The sequence below is a fragment of the Anarhichas minor genome, unplaced genomic scaffold (genome assembly GCF_050575085.1).
Source record: "Anarhichas minor isolate MPS153535 unplaced genomic scaffold, ASM5057508v1 ptg000041l, whole genome shotgun sequence".
In the NCBI taxonomy this organism is placed as follows: Eukaryota; Metazoa; Chordata; class Actinopteri; order Perciformes; family Anarhichadidae; genus Anarhichas; species Anarhichas minor.
This window is the reverse complement of record NW_027466487.1, coordinates 1,942,315-1,960,337: the sequence shown is the minus strand read 5'-3', so window position 1 is coordinate 1,960,337 and position 18,023 is coordinate 1,942,315. Positions and strand designations below refer to the sequence as shown.

The window sequence follows — 18,023 nt, the reverse complement described above, 5'->3', positions numbered from 1 at the left end:
TGAACTTAATAAATATATATATATATATATATATATATATATATATATATATATATATATATATATATATATATATATCTCATGTAGCTGTGGGACAAGAAGGGACTGCATTTTAATTGTTACAAAGACGTTTGACTTTGCAGGGCTCATACTGGATTGTAAGCTATTTATTGAATACAATTAAAAATGTGTGATTTTTAACATGCTTCTCAATCAAAAATCAATTATCTTAAGTCACATTATTCAATTATTATTTCAAAATTCCAGACCCCGTCCTTTTCAACTTCACGAGTTCCCTCTAGTGGACTGCCATTTCTTCAATTTTCTGTAAAGTTCTGAAAATAAACTGAAATTGTTTTATTTGTTTTAGGTGTGTGAATATTATAATATCTTGATGAAACAACTAAACTAAACATGTGGATGAGTTATTTAACTTGTTTTCTGGACAGATGAATATAAAATAGAACAATTTATCTGGCTATGTGGGGAGAATTTGATTATTAATGGATGAAGATATGTTTGATGTGAATTATCAATAAAGACATACAAATCTGATGCATTTACTTGCAAGTTTGATTAATGTTGAATGTAAATCTGAAAAAGAAAAGTTATTCTCTGTCCAATCACTGTGTTTAATCTTGAATTGCATAATGTATCCTGCTACACTTGAAAAAAAAGATTAGGTATTGTTTTTGTAACTGTTAATTACACATTAAGTGGTTCATATGGAGGAAAATAAAGTGTCTGACCTTGTCTCTGCATATATTTGTTCATTGCTGAGATCACAACCTGGTAATAGTCTGTGTCGTTAAAACTGTTTGATTTTACACGATCAGAACACATTCATCAATTCATTGATTAATACAAACGTGTCAATTATAAAGTTACAAACACAGGACATGTATGTGTTGAATAGGAGGCTCTTGTAAGTACTGATACGATATACTAAAAGTCAGATGCACTAAACTGAAGAAATTGTTGTAATTAGGGAGTTTACAGAGATACTTGAGCTCTACTTTGTAAATCATTCCTGAACCAGTAAACAGTCCCAAACCCAAAGAGGAAACTTGATTTCTTGTAAATCACATGATTTGGGGGAAATCTGGCTGACTGCACTAACCAATGAGGGAACGGGTACACATTGTGAAACAGAAACACTTTCCCTGCTGCAAGCCAAGCAATGATTTAAAACAGACTTTTATCAAATCAAACATGTTGTAGTCTGAAAAGCATCTGTCAGTCAATATGATCTGATCTGTATTGTTAACCTCATATTTTAAATACATCTGTTTAGATCTCATACTTTCATGCATGTAGTATACATTTGCACACACTTGAACCAAAAAGTATGTCACACATCTGTACACATCAGTTTACATGTTATGGCTGACAGTATGATTTTCCCAGTTTATGTTTTACCAGTTAGCATGTGATACATGAAACATCAGTCTGAGGAATGCTGCTTCTTTCCAAGTTATCTTAAAAAAAAAAAAAAAATCAGGGAGGGCATTGAGAGAACCAACGATTGAGAAATACAGGGGTGGATGAATAACAAAACCCCAGTTAACCAAACGTTTATTGTCAGAGCAGGCAACGAAATAGAAGCTGCACGATGGAGCGCTACATCTTTTCCATACTGTTCCTGTTCTTGACTGTGGAGTGTTCAGCAAGCAGGTAAATATAGAAATAGCTACAACATTTGATATATTATTACACAATAGTTAACAAGTGTTTTTAGCATGATGGTAAATTATTATCATTTCGTTATAATGTAACAGATGAAACAAAATATGCAGCATTGCAGATATTTCTAGGCATAGAAGTCCATGAATGCAAAATATAGCAATGAAGGGTACAGTGAGTGCTATGTTTCCCCTTTTTGTGCAGATTCTTCATCTCAGCCCCCCGTGTGTTTCATGTGGGTGTAAATGAGAAAGTGTTTGTCCAGATGGGAAACTCTCATCTTAATACTCCTGTCACTCTCTACCTGGAGCACGAGAGTAGCGGTACTGTTGTGTCTGGGAAGGCAATCACTCAGTTTACTATGGAAGGGGAGATCAAAATAGTTGAGCTCATGGTATGAGAAACTTCCCCACTCATCCAAAAGTATTCATTTTATCATTTTAGAGGGGACTAAGATGTCATTGACCCAAACTTCTAATGTGCATCTTTACAGATAGACAGAGAGCTAATGTCAAGAGTGCCTCAACATTTTAAACGACGCTACCTTATGCTGGTGGCAGAGAGCCCCTCCTTTGGTTTCAGGACGGAAACAAAAGTTTTGATATCAAAACACAGGGGCTATATCTTCATTCAGACTGATCAGCCAATCTACAACCCAACACAGAAAGGTAAAAGAAAAGTCAACAAATCTGAAGAAAGGTAAAACAATGTGAAAGAATGCCCCACTAAAGAATTAATTCATTGTTTTTAAAGCCATTTTATGTTGATTATTTCTCTTCTAGTGAGGTACAGGATGTTTACTCTTGACCACACGTTGAGGCCTACTCAGGAGGTGTTCCACATAGCAGTATACGTGAGTAATTGAAGAGGACTTTGGCAGGTCAACATGAATGATTTACATGGTTTCATATCATGATTCATGCTTTTATCATTCAATTGCAGAATGCTGTCGGAAATAGAGTAATGAGGACCATACATACTGCCAAGGGAGGAATACTCCAAGGCACATTCACCATACCTGATGTATCAAAGTATGTTAACACAGATTTACAAAAACTGCTTCTTACATAACAACAAATACTTTGATACACTATAATAACAGTATGTTTTGTTGACAAAGATTGGGCACATGGAAGATTACAGCACACTATGAAGATGATGAAGCAAATGCTGCTTCCCGAGAATTCAAAGTCCAAAAATTTGGTAAGCTAGTTTAATTTAATTTAAACATTCCCTTCTTGTTTTAAATTAACAGATAATACCCCTTTCAAATACATTTTCATTTTTACACAGTTTTACCGAGTTTTGAGGTGAACATTGCAATGGAGCAGAGCTATATTTTGTTGAAGGCAGAACAGTTTGACTTTTCCATCTTAGCAAGGTAAGTGTTGATTCATTTCCCATTAAACTCACTTTAAGTTTTCATGTGAAAAAAGTATTAATACATTTTGGCATCTTGATATGCCTAGAGAACTCAAAAACAATGTTATTTGAAAAACATGTCATTGCCTTCCGCCTTGCTAGTGTTGCCAGGTCAGAGCAACAGTTTTCAGCCAAACACAACTTAAAATCCGTCCAATTTTATAAAAACCATAACCTTGCCAGAAACCAGAGTAAAACCATTACATGCGTAACAGAAAACACATCATAACCATACAAAGCTTTTTATCTGCATCAATAACCAAAGATAAAATGTTGCATAAATAGGCCATCGCAACCCACAAAAAGCAAGGAAAGCTTAATGCTTTTCCATATATTTTACAAAACAGGATGATGTTATAATCTTTAGGCTTCTTGTTTAAAACTTTACCATAAATGTTAGTTACATTTTCAGACACTCTTTTTGCCTTAACTTTCTCTCTAGGTATTCACATGGCGAGAAAGTTAAAGGGGCTTACCACTGCCAAGTTGGAGTGATGGAAAGAGATAGAACCCGTAGCCAGAAAATGAAGCCTGTCTTTATCAGGGGACTGGAGTTAACTGGTTCGGTGAGGAAACAGATATTACATTACATTACATTACATTAGATATCTATATAAAATTTAATTTCAAGATCTAAGATCAATCTGGTAACATTTTGCATCTGTTACAGTACTTGACCATCAACAATGTATGCCATTTCTTGCAGGTCAAGGATGGAGCTGCAGCAGCTTCTCTCCAGAGAGCAGACTTAAATGTGCACCTCCAAAAACAGCAAAACAAAACCCTCTCCGAGTTACAGCAGAGCGGAGCACAACTCTACTTGAGAGTGTTTGTCACCAACATACAAAGTAAAGGATACTCTGTCACACTATAAACCCGTGTTTAAAATAGCAACCATGTGTCGTAAAGAGAGAATATGTTTTATGTTTAAAATACTTTGTGTTTAGAATACAGCAGCATGTGTCCTGCATGATGTTTACTCATGTTAAATGACCGGGCAACTGTTTCTGTTTCTTGTTATGCAAGTCTTAGAAAGTATTGTCACTGAAAAACTCAGTATTTCATTTCAATAATGAAAATAATTACAATAACAATTCTATTATTGCTAGTACTACTACTACTAATAATAATGATAATGATGCAAATTGTAATAATATTAATAACAATAATGATAGTGATAATTCATCACAAAATTGAAGGACAAACACCTTGAGATGTACCATCTAGTATTTGAGAGGGTATAAGATGAATAAGAAGAGGAGGATACTGGGAATAGTATTGTGATTTTTCATTTCATCTGCATTTTATGACCCAGGTGGTGAAATGCAAGAGGCAGAAGTTTACCTTCCTATCATCTCCCACAAATACACCATGGATCTCTCTCGAACTCGCTCATATGTCCTTCCTGGATATCCGCTAGATGTGGTGGTATGCAAGCAAATAACAAGGTGTACACAGCTATGTACATGACTGTGATGATTTTGTGTGTAAAATATATTGTTTGTTGTCATTATAGGTGGTCGTGCGTCTCCCAGATGGCTCCCCAGCAGCTGGTGTGCCAGTAAAGATTGATGTACTACCAAGATCTTCAGAGGAGTCTTGGCAAGGCACCACCGACCAGGAGGGGGCAGTGTATCCTGTCTTTAATATTCCCACTGCGGCTCAGATTACTGTTAAAGTTAGTATCCCTGAACAACTAACAAGATGTATTATCAAATTGATAAAGAACCGGATTTTCCTTTACTTCAGTTTAACTGTTCTCTAACACCCTGACTTCATTAGGTGTCGGTAGATGGCCAGCAGCAAGAGAAAGAAATTCAGCCTGCTTCATCTCCGAGTAACAGCTACCTTTACCTGAGTTTTACCAACAAGATGTACTCTGTGGGCGAGGTACTAACAGTAGATTACAACACCGTCAATGGCCCAACACTTGGGTTCATATACTACATGGTGAGACATAACTGAGGGAATACAACATGGTCTATTTTGATGAAGAGAAGCAACAGTTTCTTAAATCCTAACAATTCTAAATTGATTATGTTGTAGGTCTTAAGTCACGGGATCCTAATAAAAACGGGCTCTCTTAGATTTGGTACTTCAGTCAAACACAACCTGGAAATAACATCTGATATGGTGCCATCCTTCCGTCTGATTGGCTACTACTACAATGCGCTTGGTGCCATCATTGCGGACTCGGTGTGGGTAGATGTCAGGGATGAATGTGAGCTAAAGGTCAAGGTGAGTAAACAGAACAGATACGAGTGCAGACTGACTTCTATTTACTGTGTTTGAATAAGTTAAGTCTGTATGCAGCCTGCTACACTTCATGGCGCGGGGAGGGGGTTGGGATGGTCGGCAAAATAATGTTGTAAAGTAACAAACACTGCTTTGGTTGGTGTTTTATCTTTATCATTGTCATTCTTTGTCAACAATAAATATGTTCCTGTCTAGTTTAGTTTCAATTACTGAACTCAGCCTATGTGGTTACGTGTGTATATTTAGGTCGAGCTGAAAGGCCCGTTCCAACCTGGAAAAAGGTCTGAGATAGAATTGGATTTATATGGTCAAAGAGCCAGAGTGGCTTTGCTGGCTGTAGATAAGGCCATCTACGCTCTCAATGCCGACAATAAACTCACAGCCAAACAGGTAACACTTTCACACATACTCTCTCTCTCTCTCTCTCTCTCTCTCTCTCTCTCTCTTACAAGACACTGAGGTTATTTAATTCAACCCATATATTATGACAGTAAATTCAAGATCTTCTTCCTACTTTTCAGGTGTTTTCCTCCATGCAGTCATATGACCTTGGTTGCTCATACAGCGGAGGATCTGATACTGCATCTGTACTAACAGATGCTGGCCTGTCTTATGTGTCTCAGTCCCAGTCAATGTGGAAAAACAGTATGAGAGAAACACTATTATTCTTCCTTAAATCCTTGAAAATGTTAACAGGTCAAATCCATTATGCATCTAGTTTAACTTGTGTTATACAGTATATTATACTTGTCAAAATGCAATAAAGATGGTCTCAGGTTTACAGTACATTAAATGAACACACTCACATTCTTTAATATATCCCAAGCTTTAGATAATGGAACGTAGGCTTTTGCAGTGTGAGTATTGCAAAGGACATGTTTTTTTATATGCAGATGATTTCAGTTTTATCCAAAAATAAATGAAACCAAAAGTAAATACTACTACAGGTGGTAGGAGAGAATATTGAGGCAGTGATTATAATGTAGTGACTATCCACTTACTTATTATCCCATGCTGAATATTAATGCTGTTATGCTACTTTTCCAGGCTTTGGCTGTGATTCACAAGCTGCTCGGCAAAGGCGTGCAGTGGACATTCAACAGGAAATGATGACCATAAGTAAGACAACATTCTGGCATTATGACTCTGGTCTGAGCTAATGTAAGATTATTCTGCAAAGAATATGCTATAAAAATAGGATATTTCCTTTTCATTTTATGTCACCTTCAGAATCAAACTTTTCAGATGAACAGATGCAAGAATGTTGTGCTCGCGGGTTTTCTCTCATCCCTATGAGACGAACATGTCAGGAAAGAGTGACGCGAGTCTCTCTGGTGGTTAAAGATCCTGCTTGTGCTGGCGCCTTTTTAAAATGCTGCCTTGAAGGAGAGCGTCTGAGACAAAAAAAGATACAAGAGGACGCCCAGAAAGGACTTGGCAGGAGTGAGATGAACTTGTCCTGTGAACATTAAATACTTTACACACCTGCTAAGATTACAATTATCACAGAGTGAAATTACAAACGTCTCATTTTCTCATTTTTAGCTGCGGACGTAGCTGACATTGAACAGTTCTTCATGGACACTGCTGCTCAGTACATTCGACGATTTTTTCCCCCAAGCTTTGAATTCAAAGAATTTGATGTAGATGGGAAAAAAAGGTAAAAGGTGGACAGTTTTTATGTTATATTTACTTTTCCAGTGGAAATCAGTGGCTAGTTACAGCTGTTAAAACCGTTGCTACTACATAGTTTTGTTTTTATTCTTTGCATTTGTTACTGTTTGTTGCTTCTAATATTGTTATATTCATCATTTATAAAGTTCAGTGTAAGTGAATCTAGGTAAATGCATTACCTTAAGTCTACAGTACAAACTACAAGTAGACAAAAACATTTGTCAGATGCATCTTACAGTCAGTTAATTCATTGTATCTTAATTGAAACCCCTTAGGCATCGTTTGACTCTACCCGATTCCATCACCACATGGGAGATTCAGGTCATCACTTTATCTCCAGCCACTGGTAATAACTGCTGAACACTCCACAATTGCTTTTGGATATTTTGAGAGGTTTCTTATTAATACCTGTAATTCACTTACACTATGTTTCTTTCAGGTTTCTGTGTAGTTAAGCCGTCTGAGCTCAGAGCATTTAAGGACGCATTTGTTTCTCTGCAACTGCCTTACTCAGTGAAGAAATATGAGCAACTATCCATTTCGCCGGTTATCTACAACTATGGCGAAGACAGACTACAGGTAAAAAAATCCCCTAATTGACTCACATTATTAAGTGGCACTAAAAACAGCAACCACCTATTGTACGAATAGAAATTCAAATCTTTATGTTTTTTATAGGTGGCAGTTCATATGGAGCAAACCGAAGGCCTTTGCTCCCCCGGCTCAGCCACCACTACATCTTTTGTTAACATCACTGTGGAGCCACAGTCTTCCCAGCTTGTCTCCTTCTCTGCTGTCCCCATGGTAACCGGCTCAATACCCATCAAAATACGTCTCTATGACATAGAGAACGAGAGGGGAATAGATGCAATTGAAAAGACTTTGAGTGTGTTGGTGAGTGACAAAGATAATATTGTACTTCCATGCAAAACAATTTTATGATAGCTGCCTACCTGACAAAATATGGACATATATATGACATATTGGAAGTCATAGTGGATCTAATGTAAAAATCACTTGCCTTTGTTAACCCTCCATATGTCCCATATCAGCATTTTGTCATAACTCACACTTACACTAACGGTTAGTCCGTTTTTAAAAATTGATAAAAGTGTTATTAATAGTTATTCATTTTGATTTCTGTGCTTGTGTGCTAAAGGATTTATGCCTTAATTGATTATGAGTATGTATTAAAATATTAACTAATGACCTTATTTGTTTATTAGTAATTTTAACTCAAATCAACATGTGTTTACCATGTGCATATCTTCAAGTGTAAGGCCAGGGACACACAGTAATCAGCTCTCTACTTTGTTGTAGACAGAAGGACTAGAAAAGAGAGAAGAAGAAACCCGAGTATATAAATTTGATGGTGAGTTCTTTCAATATTTCTTAGTGAAACTTGCTTGGTAGATGTTATTTCATATTGTTCATATTTCCCATTTACTTTAATCAATTTACTTATCTCTATATTAATAGGGAGGAGCACAAAAACTTTCAATATTAGTGGAATGTTGCCAGATAACACGGTCCCCGACTCCAGCTCCAATATTTTCATTTCAGCAGAAGGTATGTGCTGTTAGACACATACATACGATTCACAGACCTTTGTAAATGACAGTGTCTTACTCTTTCAATGTTCTTGTCTGACAGGGGATGGATTTGGCAGTTCACTTGCGAGGAACCTTCTTTCTCCTCAGAAGGTTGCTCAACTGATCGTATTGCCTACAGGATGTTTACAACAGACAATGGCATTTAAAATGGCCCCTACATTGTCAGCTGTCCGCTACCTTGACCTGAGTGACCAATGGATCGACATGCCTGCTGGTGCCAGAGATGATGCCCTTGACAAAATCGAGACAGGTAGGAAGTGATCAATTGTGTAATGTCTTGTGTAATGTCTTATTTAGAGTGAAGAAGAAACATTTTGAGCCAAACTTTAATTCTGTCATAATTTCTAAGTACCTCATTATGAGTTAATGTTTATGTTAAGTAGGCCTGTCAGTTTCTGTCAAACTCTGGTCCACAACAAGGTGTCTTGACAGGAACTGGCCACGTTGCCATGAAATTGGCCGTGGATATCCAGAGGAAGAATTATAATTGAATTGTATTCTTATGTTTTGGCTAACCCTTGACCTTTTCACTAGCACCACCATAAGGACAACACATTTGGTATATTGACAATAAGAGGGTTTCTCAGCAGTTTCCAGAACAGAAGCGCCCACCATCCAATCGCCGAAAAAGTCAATTCTTTCAGAAATCTTGAATTGTCAAAGGTTTTTGATTCCAAATCACAGCATCTATGGTGTTCCTCAAAGTCTAGGTGTCTTTATGTTCTATTTTGTAGGTATTTTTTAACATTTATATTGATTCTCGAGTTAAATTTATTTCTAGCACCAAATCCGTGTAATAAATAACCATTAACCCATTGACTCATTAATTAACATAATTAATTAATCAATTTATGATTTATGGCTAGAGCAACATGACGCACACTGCTGAACTGCATCCCAAATCAATCTTCAGGTTCCCAGCTTTCAGATGATGTACACCACTTATATGTGGCATACTGTTGACTTGCAATCTCCCCCTAAAGATCCCTTGTCCCCCCCTAAAAAAAGGGTCTATGTGGGTCTCTCAGAGTTAAAAGATTTACCAATCACAACACAACAGAGTGGCTCTATATAAATATGAAGCTTCCATATTTAATGCTTTAAGTCCTCAAAAAGAAATTGTACCTCCAAAATTAGGCTACATTTAAAAGAGTAGCCTGCTACACCCAAAGTTCAGCGTCTGCCGAGACTTTTCTTGACGCAGCGCAAAGCTGTCATGGCCCTTGGAAATAATGTGTTTCAGAGTTTAGTGGCGTGTTGCCACGCTTTGTGCAAAAGGCCCATTATTTGAACAGAGCATGGTTATAATAATATTTGTGGTATTCGGGTCGGGCCGCAGATATCAGTGACCTACAGTGTATAGAGTATGTACCTCATGGTGGATATAGTTGTGTAAAGCCTTAAAAGTAATTAGAAATAGGTTGAATTAAATCCTAAACTTGATAGAATGCAAGTGTTATAAAGCCAATGCTGGGCTATTATGGGAATGCTGGGGAGTCCTGCAGCAGAGTTTTTAAATAATTATAATTATGTTTTTTTTTCAGAAAACCAAAAGTAAGAGTAAAAAAAAGACTAAAACAACCAACCATTGTCCCTACATTAGTAACAGAAAAACTAAATTCTACTAAATCCCAAACTAAATTCTACTAAATCCCAAACGAATAAATGTAAAGAAAAATAATATCTACACCACAGATAATGCTGCAATAAGAGGCCTATCAACATGACAATATGGTGGATGCCACAATGTCAGTGGATGTCAGTGGTTACCAGTGGTGGTTGCTTCTAGCAACAGAATGCCCAACTGAAAAAGACAGAGGAATGGAAAATTTGTTCTAGCGGGTGGAGACGTATGCATTGTTTCTGGAAATAACATTGAGAGATTGCAAAGAACAAGTTACTTATTATATACATTCAACTGGGAATCAAAAGTGACACTTCGGTCTCTTAGTATTGTGGGATGTTATGAACGTTTCATCCTCTACAGGTCACTAATAAACAACGTTATGGATTTTTTGTTTTTGTTTTGTCAGGTTATATAAGGATTTTAACATTCAAGAAACCCGACGGTTCTTATGGAGCATGGAGTTCAGTGCCATCTAGTAATTGGTGAGTATATGTTTTATGCCGCTGTAATGATTTTTTCTTTCTATGTCTAACATCGTAAATTTCATTTCCAATTATCTCAAATAATAAATAATTTATTTTCCATCCCCTTTCTCCTGGGCTTTACATTCTCTCTCAGGGTGACTGCCCTTGTAGTGAAAGTGCTATCGCTGGTGGCGCAGCGTCAGACAGCGTCTTTTGGAGAGCAGGGCAGGAAGGCTAGGTTTGTACCAGAAGAAGAGATCAGGCACTCAGTCAGTTACTTGCTCTCAATACAGAACACTGATGGATCATTCGGTGACCCACATCCAGTGCTACACAGAGGAGTTATGGTAACCTCTAGCACATGCATATAACAATATTAGATGTGTCAACACACTTAATAGCTGTGATTTGAATGCAGTATTGTCTCTGTTTGTTCAACGCAGAAAGACGTTGTAGCCATGACGGCGTTCATAAGTCTTGCACTGCACCGGTCGCTTCAATTCCTGCAAATCGAATTGAGAAATAATGCGGTGAGATAATAAAATGACGTATTGCCCTTGGTGACTGTTTTTAGCCACGCTTGCAGGTTTTTTTGTCTTTTGGGATGGCAGTCCACCACATTGGTCCAGACTGAATTATATAAATATCTATATCCAATAGGTTATCATGCAATTTTGTAAAGACATTATTTTTGCCCAGAGGATGCAGCCTTATGACTTTGGTGATCCCTTGACTTTTCCTCTAGCACAAATCTACAGACATTAATGGGTCGTATATGCATCCTAACAATTTTGGATACCTGGCTTTTCCTTTAGCGGTTGTGAATGAAATTATCATGAAAATATTTGTGTGGATTTTGCCATAGAATTAGGAATAGACATTTATGTACCCCCCTCAGGATGAACTGTAATAATTCTGGTGATCCCGTGACTTTTTGTCTAGCTCCATAATCAGCTCAAAATCTATAATAAAATGCCATTCAATACTTTGACCAAATATATGAGGACAAATCAATGTCAATATTCGTAAGCACAAATTAGATCCACGCACGCGCATGTGTAGAGGTCCAGCGCACGCAATTCAAACAGCCATGCACGCTTTTGCGAGCGCTTTCACATCATTCCGTGCAGAATATCTCTGCTCGCCCAAACTAAATTGCAGCCTGCAAGGAAAAAACATGCTTTGAATTTCATCGGCCTGTACAGTCTGAAAAGTTAACTGAAGCTGTCAGAGAAATGTAGTGAAGTAGAAAGTAGAAAATTTACCTCTGAGATGTAGTGGAGTAGTGTTTAGTGGAGGATCGCAAACCACCTTTATATCGCCACCTAGCTTTTCTGTGGGGAGTGATGTCCGGCCAATCCAAAGACGAGGATTGGAACCAATAAAATCTAGTGGTAGAATGGTGACTGGGTCCGTCCACTTACTGTCAAATAGAAAAACCACTTGCGAGCGAGCAGGTGAAAGTTTTGCATGAGGAAGAGCAGGGGGGGACAGGCCAGGGGATGCTCCTCGTGCTCAAAGCATATTGTTTTCCTCAATTTTTGTTGTGCGAGCATGAGATATTCTGTGCAGTGTTGTCAAAGCGCTCGCAAAAGTAATATGCGTGCGCTGTTTGAGTTGCATGTGCGGGAACTCTACACATTAAGTGTGTGGATCTAATGTATGTGCAAATCAGCAAATGCTAACATGCTAACAAGCTAAAATAAGATGCTAAAAATGCACTGTGAGCATGTTGTGCATTGCAGCCTCATAGATCTGCTAGTGTGGCTGCCAACTGTTGCACTTTGTTATAATTAATCTAATTTGATAGACTGTACTCAATGCCTAATTTGCAAAGAAGATCGGATGCAAAATAACAATGACTGCCCTCATGCTACTTTCAGGAAGCAAGCCTTGCCAGATCAACAACCTATCTCCAGTCGCACCTTGAAGAGATTCAGCATCCCTATGCTGTTGCCATTACAGTCTACTGCCTCGCAGTTTGCCTGCCAAAGGGAACAGATCATTCAGCTGCCTGGACAAAACTTCTTACACTGGCTACCAAAGGCATGTCCAATCAAAGCAAATAGGCGTGGATACAATATATAATTCCTTGTTGCCTATTGAGTGTAATCAATTGAGATGTTTAGTAAATCCAGTAAATTAACTGCCTGACAAAGCAAAGTATTTATTTACATTGAAGCGAAAATCATATAAAAATGAAATGTTGCCGTAAAGCTTATAATTGTAACAATGCCTAATAAACCCAGAAATATTCAAGTGATTTTATGTTGTTAACAGTATGTAGCAGAGCGATTGTCAGTTGATCAATTTATATTTTCTCATATTTACATATCGCCCAACCCTAAGAGACAACCAAAATGTGTATCACAAATTGCTATTGTTTGAAATATTTGTATTTTTTACTTATTGTCTATTTCTAATTATCAGGGACAAATGGCTGTTATCTGTGGACAGCAAATGCAAACCCACAGAATCAAGCACATGCAGATGCCATCACAGTAGAGACTACAGCCTATGCCCTCCTAGTGGCAGTGGAACTTGGGCATACCAAGTGGGCAGACAAAACAGCCTGCTGGTTAACCACCCAAGAAAACTATTTTGGAGGCTACAAATCATCACAGGTGATTGGGATGCTACATCGGGAATTGTTTGAACCCTAGGAATCTCTTTCTTTGGACATAGATCCTGTATTCCTGTGGTCCCATATCATACAGTTTAGTACAGACTAACTGTCAGAGTGCAGATGTGTTATTAATGTTTTATTACCATGCCAAGGATACCATCATGGCATTGGAAGCCCTCGCGGAGTATGAGCTGAAGAGGTCCGTCAGGCCTGAAGTGAATCTAATAGCAGAGTTCAGAGTCCAAGGAAAGCAAGACATTGTAAGACTTGCATTTGAAAATACGAAGGAAAAGGTGGAAACAGACCTTAAGGTATCAAAGAGCATCATCAACATTGCACTAAATACACACAAATATCTAACATCTTTCTTAGATTACGTTTCTTGTGTCTTTTGTTCCAGAGATTTTCAGGGAACAACATTATGGTGCAATTGACAGGAACAGGCCAAACCAAGCTTAAAGTAAGTTTGATTAAAGTGTGTATATGCTGAAAGGGATCCATCATTTACAACAAATCACCAATCTCTTTGGCAGATTGTAAAGGCTTACCATCTGCTGGACCCCAATGACGATTGTGACGTAGTGTCTATCAGTGTCACAGTGGAGGGGAAAGTCAAGTACACCGGTGAGCTTTTGACACTGAAGTCACAACCACATGAGATTTCTAATAAAAGCTACACAGTTACATTAACCTCTGTCTCCCTAGCTAAGGTCACAGAAAACTATGAATACTACGATGACTTCGATAACAACGAGGAACCGGAGGTGCGTGTGCCACGATCAGCAATTGAGTGGTTTGATGCTCGAACCCGAAACAGGAGAGACCTTGATAACAACTTAAATTCAGACGAGGCTGTGACCTATACAATCTGTGTCAGGTTAGTTGAACGGGACTCACGTCACATTCACTCTTCATAAGTACTCATGAGACATGAGCTTTGCGTGAAAAATTCATGAATCTGTGTCTTTTTATTGTTTTCCTGTGTGTAGTCATAGCCTGAACGTCAATCTCACAGGAATGGCTATTGCTGACATCACACTTCTGAGTGGGTTTGAGGTTGTAACTGAGGACCTGGACAGGGTTAGTAACTACCTCTACCTCCTCTTCATCCATGGGTCTTTCTCATTTCCCGATTTTGTGCCATCTCCATTCCTCGATTACAAGATACGTGTTGATAGTTAGTCATCTTTCTGTTTACAGTATTTACTCTAAGCTTAGTGAGCCTTCATTCTTAACCTACAAACATGAAAGTGTATGATTTAAGAGTAGACATCATAAAAAGAAAAATTAAAAATCTTAAAATCTTGTCTCTTTGTAGCTAAGAGAGACACCTGAGATATACATTTCCCATTATGAGGTCTCCTATGGAAGAGTGCTCCTCTACTTCAATGAGGTAAGGCTGAAATCTATTTACATACACACAGACTTTAAATGTTCAGTACTAAAATATTTCTTTTCTCACTCTAGCTCTTTGAATCAGAGGAATGTATTAGCTTTGATGCTATACAGAAAGTACCAATGGGCCTTCTACAGCCTGCTCCAGCTGTGTTCTATGATTATTATGAACCAAGTAAGCTTTTTATTTGATATCTTTAGCATTTTTTGTCAGGATAGAGGGGACATCTTTGTTTAATTCGCCAGGAGTTTATGAACTAGTTGTGCCTCCTTTCAGACAGAAGGTGTACTGTGTTCTACTCCGCCCCCCAAAGAAGCAAGATGGTGTCCAAACTGTGCTCAGAGGATGTGTGCCAATGTGCAGAAAGTAGGCCATTCCACTAAGACCAATATTGATAAACACCCATGAATACATGTAGCGTTACCCTTCAGGTTTGTATAAATAATTAAAATTGCATAATGTTTTTCTTTTCTTTAGGACCCTGTCATAAAATGCAAAATACATTCCAATCAGAAAGTGGTCGGAGAATCACAAAGAATGTCCGTCTAGAACATGCTTGCTTCTTCCCTACAGTAGATTACGGTCAGTACTGCACAAATGACATGGTGTAAAGTATCTACTATTGCCATGACCTTGAAAATTCATACTTTCATATTGTGACACTTTGTTTTATTTCAGCATACATGGTTGAAGTCCTCAATGTTTCAATGAAGAGTAACTTTGAGCTGTACAAAATTAATGTAAACGAGGTACTCAGATCACGTAAGTAAACTGTAACCACAAGGCTTAGAAGACGCTGTAACATTGACCTTTAAATGTTTATGCTTGGAAGACCCATCATAAATATAATGGTAATAATCTGTCTACCAGATGGAGATATCCTTGTGAAGGAGAATTCTATTCGAGTGCTTGCTAAGAGGCGTCACTGCAAAGGACAGTTAGACGTGGGAAAACAGTATCTCATCATGGGCAAAGATGGCTCCACAACGGACTCCAATGGAAAGTAAGTGTAGTCGATAATATTAAAGTAGAAGTATAATTTTACAATGATTGATTCTGATTCTCTTAACTCTGTCCCTTTTTTCTAGGATTCAGTATCTGTTGGAGTCAAACACCTGGGTTGAAAGAAAGCCTTCGGCAGAAGACTGTAAAAAATCTGCACATAAAATTGCCTGCAAACAGTTTAATGGGTTTACAGATGAGTACAAGATAGATGGCTGCAGACAGTGAAACGGACAATTCATTTGAATTAACTTTTATTTTAGTAGTTTCCCATGATATGCACAGTCAGCATGGATGTTTAGAGCTCTTTTTAACCGTTTATAATCCTGAAAGCATAGCATAAGAACATATATACGTACTGAGACATCATTGCTTGCTAGAGAGTAAGTGAATGACTGACTCCACTGTAGTGTCATTTTAAAGTTTACTACACTTACAATGTGACCATCAATCATGTCTTTATGTCCAATACTGCTACCAGTGTTTAAATAAAAAGAAATACTGCTTAATGTTTGCAAATACCTTTGTATGTGTTATATGTTGAGATAATTATTTGAAAAAACAAACAGGTTTGACAGGGAGTCTGGTGTTGATTGTCCAAACGCAATTCTTGTGTTATCCAGAAGTTGTGGATGAACATCGTGCCCCCGACTCTCATTCACTCCCTCTTCTTCTTACTGTGATAATACAACGAACAACATTGAACTTAATAAATATATATATATATATATATATATATATATATATATATATATATATATATATATATATCTCATGTAGCTGTGGGACAAGAAGGGACTGCATTTTAATTGTTACAAAGACGTTTGACTTTGCAGGGCTCATACTGGATTGTAAGCTATTTATTGAATACAATTAAAAATGTGTGATTTTTAACATGCTTCTCAATCAAAAATCAATTATCTTAAGTCACATTATTCAATTATTATTTCAAAATTCCAGACCCCGTCCTTTTCAACTTCACGAGTTCCCTCTAGTGGACTGCCATTTCTTCAATTTTCTGTAAAGTTCTGAAAATAAACTGAAATTGTTTTATTTGTTTTAGGTGTGTGAATATTATAATATCTTGATGAAACAACTAAACTAAACATGTGGATGAGTTATTTAACTTGTTTTCTGGACAGATGAATATAAAATAGAACAATTTATCTGGCTATGTGGGGAGAATTTGATTATTAATGGATGAAGATATGTTTGATGTGAATTATCAATAAAGACGTACAAATCTGATGCATTTACTTGCAAGTTTGATTAATGTTGAATGTAAATCTGAAAAAGAAAAGTTATTCTCTGTCCAATCACTGTGTTTAATCTTGAATTGCATAATGTATCCTGCTACACTTGAAAAAAAAGATTAGGTATTGTTTTTGTAACTGTTAATTACACATTAAGTGGTTCATATGGAGGAAAATAAAGTGTCTGACCTTGTCTCTGCATATATTTGTTCATTGCTGAGATCACAACCTGGTAATAGTCTGTGTCGTTAAAACTGTTTGATTTTACACGATCAGAACACATTCATCAATTCATTGATTAATACAAACGTGTCAATTATAAAGTTACAAACACAGGACATGTATGTGTTGAATAGGAGGCTCTTGTAAGTACTGATACGATATACTAAAAGTCAGATGCACTAAACTGAAGAAATTGTTGTAATTAGGGAGTTTACAGAGATACTTGAGCTCTACTTTGTAAATCATTCCTGAACCAGTAAACAGTCCCAAACCCAAAGAGGAAACTTGATTTCTTGTAAATCACATGATTTGGGGGAAATCTGGCTGACTGCACTAACCAATGAGGGAACGGGTACACATTGTGAAACAGAAACACTTTCCCTGCTGCAAGCCAAGCAATGATTTAAAACAGACTTTTATCAAATCAAACATGTTGTAGTCTGAAAAGCATCTATCAGTCAACTATGATCTGATCTGTATTGTCAACCTCATATTTTAAATACATCTGTTTAGATCTCATACTTTCATGCATGTAGTATACATTTGCACACACTTGAACCAAAAAGTATGTCACACATCTGTACACATCAGTTTACATGTTATGGCTGACAGTATGATGATTTTCCCAGTTTATGTTTTACCAGTTAGCATGTGATACATGAAACATCAGTCTGAGGAATGCTGCTTCTTTCCAAGTTATCTTAGAAAAAAAAAAAAAATCAGGGAGGGCATTGAGAGAACCAACGATTGAGAAATACAGGGGTGGATGAATAACAAAACCCCAG

General features: G+C 37.3%; 1 protein-coding gene across 1 annotated transcript; it reads left to right on the top strand.

Annotated features, from left to right (window-relative positions):
* The first annotated feature begins 1,597 nt into the window (after positions 1-1,597).
* On the top strand, positions 1,598-16,284 carry LOC142969287 (complement C4-like). Its single transcript, XM_076109109.1, has 41 exons — positions 1,598-1,674; positions 1,888-2,077; positions 2,177-2,351; positions 2,466-2,536; positions 2,626-2,714; positions 2,804-2,886; positions 2,977-3,064; positions 3,548-3,671; positions 3,812-3,953; positions 4,421-4,533; positions 4,622-4,783; positions 4,888-5,055; positions 5,152-5,343; positions 5,608-5,751; positions 5,883-6,006; positions 6,409-6,480; positions 6,592-6,804; positions 6,907-7,021; positions 7,311-7,381; positions 7,475-7,614; positions 7,714-7,929; positions 8,356-8,407; positions 8,515-8,604; positions 8,689-8,898; positions 10,682-10,757; positions 10,894-11,086; positions 11,183-11,269; positions 12,623-12,785; positions 13,170-13,363; positions 13,518-13,676; positions 13,766-13,825; positions 13,899-13,989; positions 14,071-14,242; positions 14,355-14,445; positions 14,684-14,758; positions 14,833-14,935; positions 15,038-15,127; positions 15,239-15,343; positions 15,440-15,523; positions 15,632-15,764; positions 15,850-16,284. Exons 1-41 carry the CDS (start codon positions 1,613-1,615, stop codon positions 15,989-15,991), a joined length of 5,124 nt encoding a protein of 1,707 aa, XP_075965224.1. The 5' UTR covers positions 1,598-1,612; the 3' UTR covers positions 15,992-16,284.
* Positions 16,285-18,023: the final 1,739 nt, after the last annotated feature.

Bases quoted from the DNA above. Each gene is read 5' to 3' on its own strand.
- LOC142969287 (XM_076109109.1), top strand. From the start codon at position 1,613: ATGGAGCGCTACATCTTTTCCATACTGTTCCTGTTCTTGACTGTGGAG. The intron at 3,672-3,811 runs GTGAGGAAACAG...CATTTCTTGCAG, and splicing joins GACTGGAGTTAACTGGTTCG to GTCAAGGATGGAGCTGCAGC. The intron at 5,752-5,882 runs GTAACACTTTCA...CCTACTTTTCAG, and splicing joins ATAAACTCACAGCCAAACAG to GTGTTTTCCTCCATGCAGTC.